Consider the following 18,550-nt stretch of genomic DNA (forward strand, 5'->3'; position numbering starts at 1 on the left):
AGTGGAAACTGGGGCTTTTTCTGACTGTTTTTCAAGAAACATCCCAGTTTAGCTGTTAGGTGATGTGGTTTATGGTGCAGACTTCAGTGAGTCTGTCTTCTCATTTTTTCTGGGTTTATCATGTTCTTAAGTGCCATCTGCATGTCTACCAAGTCCATCTACATGTGTTTTAAATAGTGACAGTGACTCTACCACTTCCCTGGGCAGCCTATTCCAGTGCCTCACAATTCTTCCAGTGAAGAAAATTTTCCTACCACCCGATTTAAACCTCTCCTGATGTAAGGTGAGGCCATTTCCTCTTGTCTTGCTGCTCCTTACTGGGAAGTGACCAGCTCCATCTGGCTCTGGCCTCCTTTCAGGTGGCTGCAAAGAGCAGTAAGGTCTTCCCTTCCCCCTCCTTCTCAGGATAACCCTTCACAAGCTGCATGCCCAGTTCATTCCTGGAAAACCTTGCATGAGCACAGGTTTTTATTTATTATTTACCGTGTGGTAAGTTTCATTCTCTTCAGGTATTCATTTTGCTGCAGAATTAAATCAATTCCTTCTGTTTCATCTCCTTGTTTTCTCTCTCCCACTAAGCATGCTAATAAGGAACAAATATTTTTATTGAAGTATATACACTTTTTACTGCGGACCAATACTGTTCTGTGATTAAAAAATAAACATTTTTTAAATATTTAAGTGCCTTGAGAGCTTCTGGGAGGCTCTTTAGGGAAAGACAGGGCATGTGGTTCAGCAATATTCATATTTCATGTAAACATTAAACCCCCATGTGAATTGTGTTTACCCTGCAGATTCTTATGTTACTGTTTTGTCCCTGCATGTTGCTGCTGCGGCTATAAAACCAGGGAAGGGATTTTAATGTGGCAGGAGCCTGGCTGTGGCTTTATTGTTCCTAATGAACAACACCTTTGGGCTAAAGGTTTCATAAACATGGCAGCTGTGCTGGTGCCTCTGTGGCAAGTCTGCAAGATAAGCCTGGTTGCTGGTGCTGCACTTCCTGGTGATTTGTGCCATGGTTGAATTTATGGACCTCCAGCTTATTAGTCACTTCTTAAAAAAATCCCAGTGTTTTAGGAACAACAGGCACAGTGTCCCAGTGGAAGGCAGGAAGCCTGATGAGGATTTGTTGAGAACCTGTGTCTGGATTGCATCTGCTCTGTCTTCTTGTCCCCTCACATTGCTCTGTTCTCTCTACTGGTAATGATTTATAAGTTTTCCACCTACAGATTTTGTTAGCTTATGATCTAGCTGTCTGCTGCTTTTCAGAGAGCGGAGACAGCTGCTGGCTGCATGCTGACGTGTTTCCTCTCTGGCAAAAGTGCAAAGGCAGCTTTTCCTCTATGCTGCTCAAGTTCAGTAATTTGCATTTAATGTAACTTCTTGGCTTGCTGCTGAAAGGGGTGGAAAACTCTCTTTACCCCAAGCCTAGAACTGTAACTGTGAGACAATGAAAACACCCAATAACATTGCTGGATAAAAAAGACCCAGTAAAGCTTTTTAATGTCCTGGATATTCTTTGGTGGGAAAGAAAAGATTGCCTTTGATATGTGGGTTGGGATGTTTCCTTCATAGCAACTCTACCCACCTATGCTTCTATTTTACTTGCCTTTGTGATGAGTTCTGCCCCTGTCTTACACGATATCTGAGCAAGGGAAGGAGATGGAAATAGCTGCTGCCAAGGCTGTGTTGCTGTGCAGGCTGGTGGTGCAGTGTTGGTGGTGTTCTGGCAGCTCTCTCCATCGCCCTGTCAGTCAGACGCCATCGGCGCCAGTCCCCACAGCAGCAGCAGCAGCATCCTGTGCAGCTGTGCTGCCTCCCCCCTTGCCTCCCCAATCCCCTGGGCTGCCCAGAGGGTCACTGCCTGCCCTTGGGCTGTATTTTGTGCCCTGCACACCAAGAGCCATAAAATGCTGGTCGTTTTTATTAAAATGTTGTTCTTTTTCTTATGCTGTCTGGCACTGATTCCCTTCTCTCTGTAACTAGGGCAGTGAAGTTTTGCTGCTGTGAAGCAACTGTTCCCAGATTCATCTGAGCATGTTAATGTTTGGAGAATCTCAGATGATTCTGATATTTTGGTCAAAGGAAGTGCAAAATGATGCTTAGAAAAAGAGTGTTGCTTTGAATAAAGGTTTTCAGTTTTTTTTTTTTTCAATTTGAGCAAAATGTTTCCAAGAACAAATGGTAGAAACTTCAGCCTTACCAAGGCTTTTAATAATTCAGGAGTTAATCATCATAAGAATTTCCCTGTGGTGTGGATAAAAGACTACATTTTTCTAACCTATTAAGTGAGTTCATACTTGCTGAAGTGGTGAAAAAACTTTTACTTTGTCTGTTGCAGGTTTTATAAATGTATTTTATTAATTAATGCTGGATTTATTAATTAAAACGGTTACAATTTTTATTAGTTGTGTGAGAAGGATTGCTTGATTAGAGTAACTGCTGTATAATATGTATCTGCATATCTACAGCTGTATATGTCCCTCAGTTTTATTTTAACTGTTTAGGGTCTTTAGCATGAAAATGAGGAGCAACTGTAGAGAAAGCTTAGTTAGCTCCTGGATTTCAAGCAGTCTCAGGAGAATGTGCCAACTCACCAATTTATGAATTTTTAAAGTATGGATCTGTTTTATACAAGCCTCTTAACAATAGTGGGAATGGAATTTGCTAAACTTTAAAGTCATGCATTTTTTTATTTTTCTGATTAATTTTGTAGCTGCAAGTTAGCAATTAGCAGGCTTAGATATTTTTTGTTTGTATGAAAAATGAACCCATTGTGGCGCGTAGTGCCAGGTTCTGTACTGCCCTGACATCTGCTTGAGTACTGAGCAGTAAATTGAGAGGAAAGCTTCTATTGCTGAGCCTCTCCCATCTTCTGCTGGAGAGTGGAGTCTGCGAAAGGAGAGAGCTGACATTTGCACATCTCTTACTTGCTCTCCTGCTGACAATCCATGTAAATCCTGGAGGATGTTGGGCTGCAAGATACAAGTTTGGCTGGTGGTTTGGGTTTTCTTTGGAGGCTATTCCCTTCCTACCCATGTCTATCCTTAAGATCCTTGCTCCACTGAAACCACTATGACTGCTTTAGCTGCCATTTCAAAACTGGCCATTGGCTTTGAGCCCAGGTGCTGTACCTTTCAAAATGGAGAATATATGTAATAGTTCAAGGTCTTGAATGATTTCAAGGTTTTACAGCTATCTGACACCTGGGAGGTAGGCTGCACTCTCTGATGCAATCAAATGTGCTGTGCAAGTTTATATGCTTCCACCCTGAATTTACAACCTTCAGGCACCACTTTTGTACTGTTGTTGGTTTCTTATTGATTAAAAAAAAAGTTTTTGCATTGCATTCACTTTTGTAAATTTTATTATCCAGGCATCTGTTGTGGTAGCAATAGCACTTTAAAATCTCGTTTTCAGGACCTGATGCCATTCTCAATTGTTGTATAGATGACTGGGTTGGTTTTGCTCAGTCTCAAGATTCTGTCTCTTAATGAAGGATCCTGGGCCATTGCTTCAGGCAGTGCCTTATAAAGCCAGACCCTCACTCTTGCAGATTAAAGCACAGTACATTTAAAGCTAAATATAGAAGAAGGCATATCCTGTGTTCCTAGTAATTAACTATTCAAGAGTCTCTTCTATTGCACTGAACGTTTAGTCATTAAATCTGCCACAAGTTGGGAGTCCTGTTTTAACTGTTTTTTTTTAAATCTTTTTCCCAGCTGCCTTAAAGGACATATATTTTGTTCACAGGCAACAGTTAAAATCCATAGTCAAGCTTCAGGTGCATGCAAGTGTTTTTGCAACTTAAAAATACACTGCATCCAAGGAAAGAAGTCTGGTGTTAGAAATTCAGTGTATGCATTTCTGTCTTTCATAGAAACTGGGAAACAGAACAAGTGTGCTGGGTTGAAGGCTTTTGTGTGTTGCTTAAGGAAGTGGGCACTGTGACCCCAGCCTGACAGCATGTTTGTGCTCTGGAAGAGCTGTGAAAAATGGAGTTCTCACCTGTTGTGTGCCTTGCTTGACATTTTCTTCGCAAGCCTTTTGGTTTCCTCTTGCCATGTCTTGAAATGGATGTTTTTGGAATAAGGCGTAAGGTGTCCAGGCAAAACATAAAAACAAGTCAAAAATACCTAGGTGAATGTTATAGATCATTCTCTTTACAAATAACTGAAGGACAGAAAGACAAAGCAGATAAGTATGTCAAATCTAGGCAGTCCCTGGCTAGAGGCTGGGCTGTTGCTCATCCCTGTAGATTGCTGGATTATCTGCCTAATTAACTTATAAAGCATCTCCTGTTCCTCTAACACAGAGCTGTCTCATCAGGGGAAAGAGCCTTTGGAGCTGTGCTGTGAAGGCACTCTTGGATCCTACAGCACTTTGAAAGATCCCATGATACCTGGTTGGCCATGTTTAACTCTTTGCAGATGAGCAGAATGTTTTTCCAGAGAGCTGTTAATTGTTGCAGTTGTTTTGAAATGCTCCTTGGTCTGTTCTAAAGAACTGCAGCTTTAAATCTCAGTGATGAGTGTGAATCTCAGTTGAACTGCTTGTTGTGTGTTTGTGGTTCTGTGACTTACAGGATGCAAACCTTGACTCTGAATTCCACTGGCTATTTCCAGTTCATGTGCCTGCATGCAGAGTTTTTGACTGTGGATAAGTGGTAAACCTAGGCTAGAAGGAAGTGATTTGCCAAGTAAAACATTTGAAGTGCTGCAAAAGTGGCCAGCTAGGGATGCTGCCACTAGAATTCTGGTGAAAGGGAATACATTGTACACCTGGAGCATTGTTTGTTAAGAGAGTTAAATGAACTTTCAGGGGTAGAGAAAATACTACTTGGATAGTAACATGTGATTGATGGCTTTCTCAGCCATGGAGCTTGAATTTCTTTTCATTTGTGGCAGGAAGCATGTTGGCAAATCTGTGTACTTCTAAACTAGACCTGCAGAGTCCACAATGAAGAAATACAAATAATACAGATTTCTGTGAAACTAAAGTTATTAGAAGAACATGCTCAAAGTCTTGCATGAGAAGGCTTAATTCTGGACAAGCAACTCATATGTAACAGTGACCAAATGGCCTGCAGGCTGTGAAGTAGGTGGCCTCTAAGTGTCAGGGCTGGCAAGTGCTGTGGGCAGGACAGGGTGATGACCTGTGGTGACTCCTAGTGCTGCAAAGCTTCCTTTTAATTGCTGCTGGTTGCATTCAGCTCTTGGTTTAGCTGCTCTTTGCATAAGCTGTTTTGTGCGATGAAACTGATTGTATCCAAAGCTTAAAAATAGTTTTGTTTTCTTTAGATAAAATGACATTAATATATTATCACTTCCCGATTATTTTGACATTGTGTGTTAAGATTTGTTGTAAAGGTCTGAAGTAATACATTAATATATTATCACTTCCCAATTTTTTTGACATTGTGTGTTAAGATTTGCCGTAAAGGTCTGAAGTAATAGAAGCTCAGTATTTTTTACTGTTGTATGATGTGCCATGTAGGTCCTTAACTCTGTATTTATGCTCAAAGTTGATGGGGCGAGGGATTTGTTTATCTTCTATTATTTTTACAACACCCACATGCTTTTCAGAACTGAAAGTTGCTAAGATACAGTGATGCTTGTAAGAAATGTTTGATTAGAATTTGATGATTAAAACACTGTCTTTATGGTTAGACCACAAAACCTTGTCTTGAGCTGGACAGTGCATAACCCTGGGCATGCATCTGCCTGGTGACTGTGCCAGAGGGTGGGACCTGTGCCATGCTGAGCCTCACCAGGATGGTTCCCAGCCCTCTGCCTCAGTGGCTTCTGTGCCCCCAGCATCCCCACGGGCTGCATGGGCAGTGGTTGGGTACCCCTGCCCCAGGGTAAGGGCAGTGGCTCCATCACCTTCCCAGTCAGTTCTGAATCTTCACAGTTTTTTACAGAGATGCCAACAGCCAGGTTTTATGAAAAACACATCTTATTGAAGTTATCCTTGGATTGTAGTGCTCTTCATCTTAAAGATAATGTGAATTACTCTTGGAAAACATCTTAAGAATTTTCTTTACCTGTCATATGTTGGGATTTTGCTACACTGAGTCTTTATTTTGCCTTTAGATTAAATTCTTGCTGTAAATGATAGAGTATAAATATTTTTCCCTTTCTTTCTTTCTTTCTTTCTCCAGAAATTTTATGAATAAGAATCAGAAGCCGGTGCTAACAGGCCAGCGGTTCAAAACTAGGAAGAGGGGTAAGTTGCATTGCAATTTTTGCTTTATTTTCTTTGTTAAAATGACTAGAAACAGAGCAGGTGGAATGGTGGAAAGTTCAGCTAAAGGATTTTTCTCCCCTTCTTTTCAGCCATGTTAAGATTGAAGATGTTACTTTTAACTAAGCTCTATGAATTATATTCTTTTCACTATATACCCTAGGAATTGATACAAATTTGAGTTTATGAGATATGAAGTCTTGTGGAGGCTTCAGTTAAAGATTAGATGCTAAATGAATTTATAATATATTTGCATATGATAAAGAGAACTTGTTAGATGTTTGGTTTGGGTGTTTCTTAAAATGTCCTTTTCAACTAAGAAAGCAAAATATGAGCTTTTATTTAAAGGTTGTGTAAAGAAAACTACCTGGGCTTTTTTGGTTTGATTTTCATTTTTACTTCATTGACTCAGATTAATGTCATGTAAGTGAACCTTTCTTATCTAAAAAGGAATTTTCTCACCTTCCTTCTCCATGAGATGGTCGGATCATTTCACTGGCCCTGCTTTCAGGTCAGAAGGAGGTCAGGAACTTCCTCTTTCACAAATATTCACAAATATTTATTTCTCCTGTGTTAGTGTAGTCTTTTTTTTTTTTAATTGTTTAAATAAAACAATTGTTCGAGTCTCAATTTACTCATTGTGATACTGATTTTCTGTAAACATGACCAACACTTTGTTAAGTACAGTAGAGCATCCATTTTTAAAGAAAGCTGAGTGGTGCTGATTGTACCATCCAGGTATCTGGCACAGCAGATATCATCCTAACATGCTTGCTTATACCATGCTCAGAATTCGTTTGTTGCAGTTTAGGTGGCTGGCATGAATGCTCAACAGTCTGAGGCAGAGTGACAAAATACATCTAATTGTTTATTTTATTCCCTTCCTGATCCCCCACCAAAAAGCCAAGTCTGGTTTGTGAAAAGAAGGATTAGATTTTTTGGTGGTATAATAGTAGATTATTACAGCAGACAGGTGGGGTTCCTGTCTGTCATGAAACAGCCATTTTCCATCTTGACTTTCCTGTTTCTGATCAAAAGCTAACATGTCTTAAAAGCTTATCTAAATGTCTTGTGACAGAAAATGTAAATATGAGCATTTTCTTAGTGTGGATGAGAGAAACAAAAAGAATTGGTAACCTTTCTCAGAAAATTTCAAATTCTGTCACAGCTCTGAAGAGCTGAATGAGTGTCTAGAGATCTAGGATGATCATGAAGCTTAGGTAGGAATTGCAAAATAGTTTGGTTTCAGTCATGTTAAAAAGCAGTGCCAGCTTTCTCTCATCTTTCCTGCCTTGCACCCAGCACTTCAATTTGTTTCACTAGTACACTCTCTTAAATGCAAAATGTCTTTCCTATGGTGCATATGCAATGTTTGAAAGGATAACTAATTAAAAAAGAAACCAGTGTTGTTTGTAATTAAATATCATGGTGCTCCAGTAATTAGTGGGATTACCTTTCTATCAGTGTGGTCGAGAGCATTATGCAGTGGGAGCTGTACACTGCAGTAACTCACAACCATATAGATGTGGCCAGAGGAGTGGAATTAGCAACCCCTAAAGAAATCTGTCTGTCAGATCAGCCAGTAGAAGCACTCAGATGTGCACACTGCTGGATGGATCCCATGTATTTTTCAGTCTAGGCCAGTCAGTTGTGGTAAATATGTTTTTTGATAAACTTGTCTTAGAAAATATTCTCTCTCTCATAGAGACTTTCACTTTGTTTTCCACTGAGTTTGGCATAATCTGTCATAGTACAGATTTGGTCTTTCACTCCAATTTAATGCCAGCAATAATTAGAATAAATAAAGATACTTGATTTGCAATTCTGTGCCTGTCCCTTGGATTACTGTTTTCTGGAAGTAGCCCTAGATAACTCACAGATTACATGGAAGAAAGAAAAGACATGGGGGGGTCATCTGAAAGATTGGTTGGGGTTTTTCTTTTGAGAGAGGTTTCTTAAATGGGATTGTGGATATTAAGTGACTTTAATATAGAAATTTTAACATGCAAGCACTTTTTGTACTCAAAGCATAAAATCTCTTCTTCAAACGGGTGCCATCCTTGTTGCCTTAATATTTTAATAGCCTGCTTGGAAATTTGTAGATACTAAGTTCTATCTAGAAGGCAGAGTGTTTAAGGAAAAGAAATGCTTCCAAGTATGTTTATTCCCGTAGGTTTTCAAATACTTTTGTATCTCAACAGTGCCACAGGTCATTAGGTCTTTGGCTTAAAACTAGATGATACTATTGGGGTTTTTTATGCTGAGTTTCAGTATATCAGGGAGTCCTGAAATGTCACCCAGGTAGGACAGAGTGCAGTAGCTGTGGTTTGACCGTGACATTTTGGTTTTTGCAGACTGTACTGTGGTGTGTAACAGGCAGGTAGGCAGGGGGTCTGAAACATGCACATGCTGGGGACAGTGAGCTGCTGCTTGTTTTTACCCACTTGTGTCCCATGGTACTCCCTTTTCCCTTCTGCAGATCCCTGGAGCACTGCTGTTGGAAAAGGAATGAAATGTAGCAAAATGTTTAATTGTAGTTTAGTTATAAGTTGTGTGTGAATTGGTTTGTTAAAAGCAATTTTGTAGCCGTTGATAGTGTTGGGTTTGTGTGTAACCTAGCAGGTAGTCTTAGTAATGTAATAAATATTTAAACTAGCGCAGGAAAGTAAGAATGCTAACCTGTCTGGAGGCAGCATACAATGCTCTTAGAATAAGATAAGCAGAAGATTTATGATCTTGCTTGTGAACTAAGGAATGTATCACAAGGGGACTGTGACTAGGCAAGGGGAACTCTTTCTTGGAGACCTTGTTATGAATCGCATGTATAAAAAGGGAAGCACCCATATGTGAAATTGGGGGCTCGGACTTGGGACATTAGTCCGCCGGCACCCCCGGGCCCTTAATAAAGCACCCACAAAACTTATCCGAGTTTTGCGTTATTTATCAGTCAGGCAACACTGCCATCTCAGCAAGGTGTGACACTGCAGTCAGGCATCCAGTAAAATTATTGCATATGTGAGCTCTTACCACTGGTCAGCTAGCTGCAACTAACCTCAGGTTGTAAAAAACTTCTGAGCTTTCAGAAAGCAAAAAAGAATAATACAATGTTTTCAATGTAAAGTTTGAAAGTATGCTTAGTGTGTAAAATATCTTTGAGTGAGGACCATGGAGGAGGAGCTTGTAAATCTCTCTCTAGTTATATTGATCAACCAAATGAAAGAAATAAGCCTTGCATGCAGCATATATAGTGGCAGACATTCAAATCACTTTAAAAAGATTTGAAGGAAGAAAAATGATGCTGTTAAGGGAAGAACCTTGCAAGGGAAGGAGGCATCTCACAGTTCCTATCAATCTAGGCAAATAAAATAGTTTGGTCAGTTCTTGCTATAATCTCTGTACCTGTTGAATATCCCTTTTTCAGTGAGGGTCAGCAGTAGTTGGTGTCTGGCCAGTACTTGTGTTTATGGAGCTATATTTGTGGAGACAAGAAAATTATCTAATAAAAAGTCAATATTAACACTTTTATGTTACCTTGTTTGGCCCCTCTTCTTACTTCATGTTATCTTTTTTCTTCCACAGAATTACAGTTGTGGGCCCTCTGTTGAAGTGATAAAATTAATTAAGGACAAACTATGAATGTACTTGGTGATTTTCTTAGAAGCAAAAGATAGGAAATAAGGATCTAGGAGCATGCTGAAAATGAAAAGCTGTGTATAGCACTGCTGCAGTGGATATTGTGTGCATCACATCTGCAAGCTACACCTGCCTCTGCCAGCCCATGATTGGATCTGTGCTTGTTTAGTAATTGTGCACTTGACAGCTCAACAGACTGTCACCACTTGTTGGTGATGGCTTCTTACTCACCCTCTTGTAATACATCAGCATATTCCTCTTCAGTACATTAGCTTGGTAGGAAAATGTTTCAATAAAATTATAAATCATTTTTCATGCAATGAATTCACCTCTTGTTCCTGTGTAAATTTTTAGATTGTGATAGACAAGAAAATAATAGGGTACTACAGATAAGAGGAAGACTTCTGGGGCAGGGAAAGAATCTATTTTAAATAACTAAGAAATATTAATCATGGTATTTGTGTTTGTACTGAGCACTGTGTACCCATGATACCAAGCATATAATACCTTCTAGTTTAGATGAGAACATCATAAATTTTTACATAAAATATATTTTAAAAAGTAAAACAGGATTTTTTTTTTTCAGCTCTTAAAAAAAAAGTCTGTCTTCTTGCTGGTTGATGTGTCATCAAGCATTTTAAAATTTTTTTTACTCTTCAAATAATACATACTTACTTGGCAATCCCAAAGAGAATAATTGCACTCAGATGCTTGTTTATGGGTGGAACTGTGTTTCTTGTGCACAAGTAAAACTGCCTGAAGTACACATACTGAAGTACTTATTTCAGTAAAAGACTGGTTTGTTTCTTGGTTGGCTGGCTGCTTTGTTCTTTGGTTTGGGTTGGGTTTTGTACTTCAAGTTGGAGGAGAGCTGCAACTGAGTGTTTGGTAACAGGTCTGGTGGCTTGGGAGGGATTCCAGTAGCATGCTTCTCTCTGGGCATTTTTTCCTTGGAGCAAAGGCACATACTTCAATTCTCCTCTCAACCTCCTGGTTTGTCCCTGATGGCTGTGCCCTGCAGATAGGAGAGGTGGTTCCTCAAAACAGACTTCAGGGTTTCATCACAGCCAAGGTCAAGATAACATGGCTGAGAGCCTGAACATCTCCAAGGTCTGGTGTGAAGTAAAAGCCTGGGAAGAAGTCATTTGCAGTCCAGAGAAGGGGCATTATTGAGTAGTGAGTGTATTGGGTGCTGAGAGCGTGTTGGTGGAGAGTCTAGGCTGGCCCTGTGTTTGTGTGCATCACTTCAGGGGGAGCCAGAGTTGGGAGGAGATGGTTGCTTGAGCATATGTATGGATGTCCATGGAGTTGTCTCAGTTTTGGTCTGAGGTCAGGTTTGGGGGATGGAGAAGCAATCCATGTGGAGATAGGTCGTAGACTCAGTCATGAAAAGCTCAGGAAAAAAGGGGATCCTACAGTCTTCCAGTGCTTAGTGCTTGAGAGACAGCCCTTGAACTGCAGCTGGCTCCTTTCAAGACAAGTGGACTGATCCCCTGAGCTTCCCAGTGGCTGGGACACTGAGTGGAAGGGACTGCTTTGTGCCTTCCAGGTACACTTACTGTGGAAGAAGGGGGTGCATTGGAAGTGGAAGAGAATGTGCGAGTGAGGTACTGAAGGTGCTAGAATGAGTGCTCCCCAGGTACAGGAGAGGAGAGAGAACTTTGCTGGATGAGAAATAGAAAAGTATCAAAAGTAGGAATTTTCTGCGAAACAGTTATTCAATTGCCATTAAAGTACCGTGGCAGGAAGGAAGAGATTAGGGAAGAGAGGCTGTTAAAAAGCAAGGCCTCTTGTTTAAGGCCTGGGATGAAAAGCTGCTCTATGAGTAGCAGGGAACAGAAGCCTGCAGCCAGAGGATGCATAAAGGCCAGAACCTCTCACAAAAAATCTGCAAGAGTTGCAGCTGGCATATTTCAGACTGCATTAGCATATGTTTAGACAGAAATTTAACCAATCCTCAATTATCTTAGTAAGTAAAAGTCTGTGGATTGATCCTCTGGATATTTTCCAATCTTTCAAGAACTTGTATCAGTGTTTGTGTCAGCAGGTGATAACAACCCTGGGTACGAGTGCATAGAACAGCTCGCAATTTTGTTTCTGAAGTTCAAGTTATTTTAACAGTAACAGGCATTTCATTTGTGCCCTTTTATAAAGGCAGGGCAGGTTTTCTTAAGAAGCTTCAAGTGGCCACAGTAAGCTGTTAACTGCGTGGGCAAAAAGGCAGCAGGAAGTATGGGTAAATCTACATAAGAGTTATCTGGAGGTTGCACTTGTTTCTGTTGTGACTAATGACCTTGACACACAGACTTTGGGGGTCAGGCTATGCCTTAACTGAATTCAGCAAGGGACAGCTGTGCAAAAAGCAATGTGAGTGCTGTGTTCATAGTGCTGCTTAGGTCTGTGAATATAAAGGATAAATTCTTGGTTGCATTGTGTTGCCTTAAATGTTTATTCAAAAACTAGTTTTATTAATAACTCAGTCTCCTGTTTTTCCTGAAGACTCTTTTTGAAAACATTTTAGTTATGTGACCATAGTTATTAGAAGAAAAATAGCAAGAGATGAAAAACGAAGTGTTCATACATTGATATTATGTACTTATACCTTGGCATTCCCTTTATTCTGCTCTCAGAACAAGAGAAGAGTGTGAAGTTGAAAACAATAGTTGCTTTTCCTTAATTTATGTTCCCATATGTTTATGTGTGTTTTGGTGTTGGGAGATGATGAGGAGAGGGGAAGCAAGGGTAAACACTGCAGAATTTCCAGAAATGATAAAAGCCAAACAAACTTCTGGTGTGTTGACCAGAATGAGAAGAGTATTTTAGGTGCCATGGTCCTTTAAATTGCTGACTGATACAGGATTTTAACAAGTTTTAAAACTGACACTCTCTCTCCTTCTCCTTCTTTCTCTCTGTTTCAGATGAAAAGGAGAAATTTGAACCCACAGTCTTCAGGGATACAATTGTCCAAGGCCTCAATGAAGCTGGGAATGACCTGGAGGCTATAGCCAAGTTTCTGGATGCAGCAGGCTCCCGACTTGATTATCGCCGCTATGCTGACACACTCTTTGATATTTTGGTAGCTGGCAGCATGTTAGGTAACCTGCAGAATATCTGACAGAGAATGTTGATGATCAGCCTTGCTTGCTTCTTTTGAGATGCTGTCTTCCTCTACAGAGGAAATTATAGCCTGTATTACAATTTCAGTGCTTGCATCTCATATCATAGCACTGTTTGTTGTTTGTCGTGCAGTAATACCTCGGTACTTTCTGGATATTGCTCTGAGAAGCCTTCAGTCTGAGCTAAACCAGCATATAATTGCAACAGCAAAGAGAATGAGACATGCTAACTAGGGGAAACAGAAGGATTTATTAGCATAAAAAGATGCACTCCAGGTTAAGAGCTGCTACAAATCTTGCTTTGTAGATGGTGCAACAAAAGGTAGCTCAGAGAAGTGAAGGATAATGAGGTGTGCTTTGTGGATGTTCATGGGACTTTTCTACAGGTATCAGTGGCAGCTTCTGGCAAAAACCATACTTTTCGCTTTCCTCTTTATTTTGAGTAAGTTGTCTCCTTTTACTGGTTACATTGCTTTGACTCCTGCTTCCTGCTCTTTGGTATGTAAGAAGAAAATATGTTTTTGTAAGATCTGAAGTAGTGCAGAAAACAGCAGCTATATACTTAGAAAATACCTGGGGAAAAACTCTCAATGAAATAAGCCAGTGTTTGGAATGTTTACATGAGCTTGGTAAGCATTAGAGGGAGTTAGCAGGATATTCCAAGTACTCAGATTGCTAACACAGTGCTAATACTTTTCTCTTTGGGAAGGATTTACATTATTGTGGTGTTTAAAGAATTAAAGTAATGTGTAAGGGTTATGCTCCAACCCATAGTTGTTTGATCACACTGTGTTCTCAAGACCAGCTGAGATTCCTTAGGGTGAGCTGAATCACTCAGCTCTGTGAGGACTGTGTGTTCTGCAGTGCAGCATATCAGCCAGGTGTTCCTTCTGTCGGGTGCCACCACATCTCAGCAAAGTTAGGTCTGTCTCTGTTTCTCCCTCTCCCCTGCTAACTGTTGCTGTGGCCCTTTGCCTCTGTGATATTAACATAAGAGTTACTAGTCTTACTAAATCTTACATTCTTTAAAGTAAGAAATGATTCCTTGCCTTTTTTTTTCTCCTTTCTCACAGCTCCCGGAGGAACACGCATAGACGACAATGACAAGACCAAGATGACCAACCACTGTGTATTTTTTGCAGATGAAGATCATGATGCCATCCGAAATTATGCTCAGGTCAGTAAAGGCAGAGCTGATTACTGTTTTCCATTTATGTGTCAAAAGGGATTAGAGTGGAACATCTGCAGACTGTCTCGGCTGCACTAGGCTAGCTACAGACCAATTGAAAATCCCGTTAATCATTAATCTGCCCTAACACAGACATTTTAGGTAAGAAAATAGGATGTTTGAGATAATCTGATCACAGCTGGCAATGCTTTCTTTACAAAAAGCAGGCTTGCTTATCACAGTCTACCATTGGTTGAAGCTATTTCTAGACACCACCCTTACTAATTTTGTTGACCTTTTCTGTGTGCAGACTGAAATATTTATATGACCATATTTAAAGAAACACATGCACTGTATCAGAAATTCAGCTTTTATAAGCAGTGATGTGGCCAACAGGATCAGGGCAGTGTACATCTCCCTGTACTCAGCGCTGGTGAGGCCACACCTCAAATCCCGTGTTCAGTTTTGGGGCCCTCACTACAAGAAAGACATTGAGGTGCTGGAGAATGTCCAGAGAAAGGCAGTGGAGCTGGAGAAGGTCTGGACCACAAGCCCTGTGAAGAGCAGCTGAGGGAGCTGGGGGTGTTTAGCCTGGAGGAAGGGAGGCTCAGTGGAAACCTTATCACTCTCTACAATTCCCTGAAAGGAGGCTGTAGCCAGGTGGGGATCTGTCTCTTCTCCCACGTAACAAGTGACAGGATGAGAGGAAATGGCCTCAAGTTGTACCAGGTGAGGTTTAGATGAATATTAGGAAAAATTTATTCACTGAAAGAGTTGTCAAACATGGTATTAGACTGCCTAGGGAAATGGTGGAGTCACCAGTCTCAGAGATATTGAAGAGATCTGTAGACATGGTAGCCTAGGGCCATGGTTTAGTGGCACTTGGCTGGGATAACAGTTGGACTCTGTGGTCTTCAAGGTTTTTTCCAACCTGTGCATGAATGACAAAAACTAGAAAGCTCACGCCTCCAACCTTTAGTTGCATAACTTGTTAGGAGTTAGGCATATATTCCAAGAGCTTTCATTTCTCCTGCATATGTGATGTATAATTTCTTCCTGCAGGAATAAGGCTTGCATAAATGGGCCTATGTGAAATTAATACAAAAAGCCAGTGAACCCTAAAAGATTCCTGAATAGAAACTAACTTTGCACAACTCCTTAATGGAAGGTAGTAATTATATGAGAAATTACAGTAAAAATTCTATGGAAAGTTCAAAGCCACCATGCAATTCTGGATACCAGTAGGATTGCATAAAAATGCAATACCCTTGCAACTCCCCTATGTCAAAACCCTTACTGTTAATTAAGTATGTATTTATCTTTTTAAATCACTGGATATTATTGGAATGCTGGAGACAGTGACTAAAAGAATAAAAGCTGCTGTCCCTGCTAAGGTGTTTGGGGTGATAAGTTCCTGGAAAGGTGCATAGCTGATTTAAAGAGTGCTGAGGTCAAAATCTGCATTGGTAAAAAATGTTTGCTTAATAGCAGAAAACTCCTTTAAAAATATCTAAATAGTCTAAATCAGTGAAATATACTTATTTTTGGAAAGGGAGTCAATATTTGTTACGCATCAGCTTTATCATCTCTTGAAAACAGGGTATGCTGCTTCAGGAAAATCTCTGTTACCAGTAAATGCATTGATTCTGTCTTCTTGAATTTTAATATTTTAACGGTCTTTTGAACAAAAATTGGCAGTGCCAGTCCTCCAAGGAGAAATTTAAAGTGAAAGATTGCATATTGAAAAATGGAAAGGAAGGCTTCACCTCAGGATTTGAAAGAGCGGAATTTTCAATGGATTCTTTGCACTTCAAACTAAAAGCCACGAAAATAAATCAACATTTTGTAATTAATGCCTGAAGAGTTGTGTCCTTTTATTGACCTTGCCATTTTTTCGTACATCATGAAAAATAGAGCTCTTACTGTATTATGAAAATGTGGAGTTAGTCTAAAATAGTGTTAAGATCTTTTTTTAATCTAGAAGATACCTAGAAGGTAATTTCTTACTCTGTCTCCCAAGTAGTATGGCTGGTTTTTTATGGATTTAGTTATGGAAACGATTAAAAGTGAAAAGTCTTCAACTCAAAAAACTGAAGTTAGTATTGATATTTTAGCTGATTATTTGCATATGAAGTCATGCTTCTGTCATTTACAGAGACTTAAAAAATATGCAGAATTTTGTTTGGAAATACTAACAAGAATATTACTTCTTCATCTTTATCTTATTTTATTACGATTCTGTGTGTTTCTACTTCTCAGCATGGCCACACTTGATTTTCCACTTTTTCTGAGGCAAAATACTACCAGTTAGGATGTTTGGATGTATTTTATATTATGAAAACTGAATTGGAGCTTTCTAAACCTAATTTTCCTTCCTCCCCCATCCAGTGTGGCAATAATGTCATTTGTTCCCCACATAAACCTTTTTATCTGTGACAGTGAGTCATATGCTTTGTGCCTTCGTACAGCAGTGCAAGTGATTTGTTTATTTAATTTCTTATCTCTTCCTTCTTCACATTCAATGAACTCTGCACCTGTGCTGTTTCTGGTTTCATAGTCTGTGGTCACATGATGGGAAACAAATGGTCAAAACTGGAGAACAAGTGGTTCCAATAACATAATTGTTGTAGAAGCTTTGGCAAATGTTCTTCCTCTTTCTCTGACAGTAGTGTGTTTTGTTGTAAACATTAATGTTAGTTGATTTGCCAAGATATTGCATCTTTTGAAGATGCCCACCACCCTTACTCCATCAGCTGAGAGCTTCCCCAGGGCTGCATTATTGGAGGAAGGGTGTAGTTACCCTCCTCTTCCTCCTTCTCTCCCTTGCTTTTATCTATGGATAGGGTGAAAAGCAGAGAAGGAAAAAAAATTTTGAAAAATATGAAAGTATTCAAACTGCAAGAAATTCTCCCATTCAGGCATTCATCTATGAAGCAATTATCACAAAATTGAGAGAAGGATGTTTTGTGCTCTCCACGTGGCAGGCAACACGAGAGAAATCGTTCTGCAAGCTGCGTATTTCCCTTCACTTTTTTTTGTAAAGAGAGATGGCTGTAATTGTTACACTTTTTAAGTTAATCTGTGTTTATCTCTAGGTCTTCAATAAACTTATCAGGAGATACAAATATCTGGAGAAAGCATTTGAAGATGAAATCAAAAAGGTAATGTTGATGGCAGTCTTTACTGTAATGATAATATTTTGACTATATTTCTAATATAATTGTATATCTACAAATGTGATGCTGCTAGGTGTTTTATTTAGCTGTACTGCAAAAGAGGTTGGAATCTACAGGAGGCAGCTTTACTCTGCAAATTCAGCTCTGTGGGAATACTGCAGGAAGCACTTGATGTAGCATATTTCTGAATTAATGAGTCCTTTGGTTGCTGTGACCAAACTCACTTTCTTATTCCAGACTTTTTTGTGCAAAAGTTTGGTACACTTTGGAATATACCTCTTAATGAGAAGTGGTATTACTGTCATGCAAATAGAACATCTTTCTGGTTTTTTCCAAAAAATAAATGCCAGTCTGCTTTGCAGAATGTCTCTTGGCATATGAATATTAAACCAGTCTTGCACTGTGAAACGAATCCTAACCACAAGTTTTTTGTATCTGAGGCCACAGATACGTGTAAGAGAAAGTCCTCACCAGTGGCAGAGTGCTCAGGATTTGTCTGTTAGACTGTAGTGGCTATTTGTGGATACTGTTTTGTTTTGTGATGCTGAATTCTAAGGAGACAGGAAAAGCCAGGGTAAAAATGTTTGAAAAACAACATACAGATTTATTTTGTGTGTTTTGAGTTCCTAGTAACAGATGTAAATATCTTTTTCTAATGGCCTGAATAAGTAATAAACACTGTACTGTTCTGTAACTTAACAAGCATGCTGGTAGTGGCAAAACTTGTCCCATGACTGAAGTGTCATGTTTGTTAAACATAAAAATGTGTTTCCTTATTATTTAAACATTAGAAAGGTTGCTGCAAGGGTCAAATGAGGGCACATTTGGAGCTTGGCACCTCACCAGCACTTCTTGTGCCTGAATTAATTTGGCTTTGATTTATACATTCTTGCTCATACAGGAAATTATTTTTACACTTGTGGCCAGCATGCCTATCAACTGATGCTGATTACTCAGTACATCATTCTAAAGACCTAAATTTACCTCTATCCCCACACAAATCTAATGTTCCTGCTGTTAATTACTGTAATCACTGACATGAGAAGCGCTGACTCACGGCATTCAAGTTTCAGAGAGTGCTCAGCATATTAAGTAAATGCCATGTCAATTCAAGCCGCCTCCGCTCATTGCTGTAACTTGCTTGGCTTTGCATCCTCTTCAGCTTCCAAAAATTCACTTTGCACTCTTAGTGACAAGATGAGACTATGGCA

At 39.7% G+C, this 18,550-nt stretch overlaps 1 protein-coding gene across 1 annotated transcript in view; it reads left to right on the forward strand.

Annotated features, from left to right (window-relative positions):
• BZW2 (basic leucine zipper and W2 domains 2) overlaps positions 1-18,550 on the forward strand; it is a 56,464-nt gene that overhangs the window by 13,838 nt on the left and 24,076 nt on the right. The window contains exons 2-5 of the mRNA XM_054274319.1: positions 6,164-6,228; positions 12,798-12,974; positions 14,069-14,172; positions 17,259-17,324. Of these exons, the coding sequence (XP_054130294.1) occupies positions 6,171-6,228; positions 12,798-12,974; positions 14,069-14,172; positions 17,259-17,324 (405 nt within the window). The 5' untranslated portion in view covers positions 6,164-6,170. The remainder of the gene's footprint in view (positions 1-6,163; positions 6,229-12,797; positions 12,975-14,068; positions 14,173-17,258; positions 17,325-18,550) is intronic.

The sequence above is a fragment of the Melozone crissalis genome, unplaced genomic scaffold, assembly GCF_028551555.1.
Source record: "Melozone crissalis strain CALT ecotype California unplaced genomic scaffold, PUWL_Pcris_2 ptg000016l_1, whole genome shotgun sequence".
In the NCBI taxonomy this organism is placed as follows: Eukaryota; Metazoa; Chordata; class Aves; order Passeriformes; family Passerellidae; genus Melozone; species Melozone crissalis.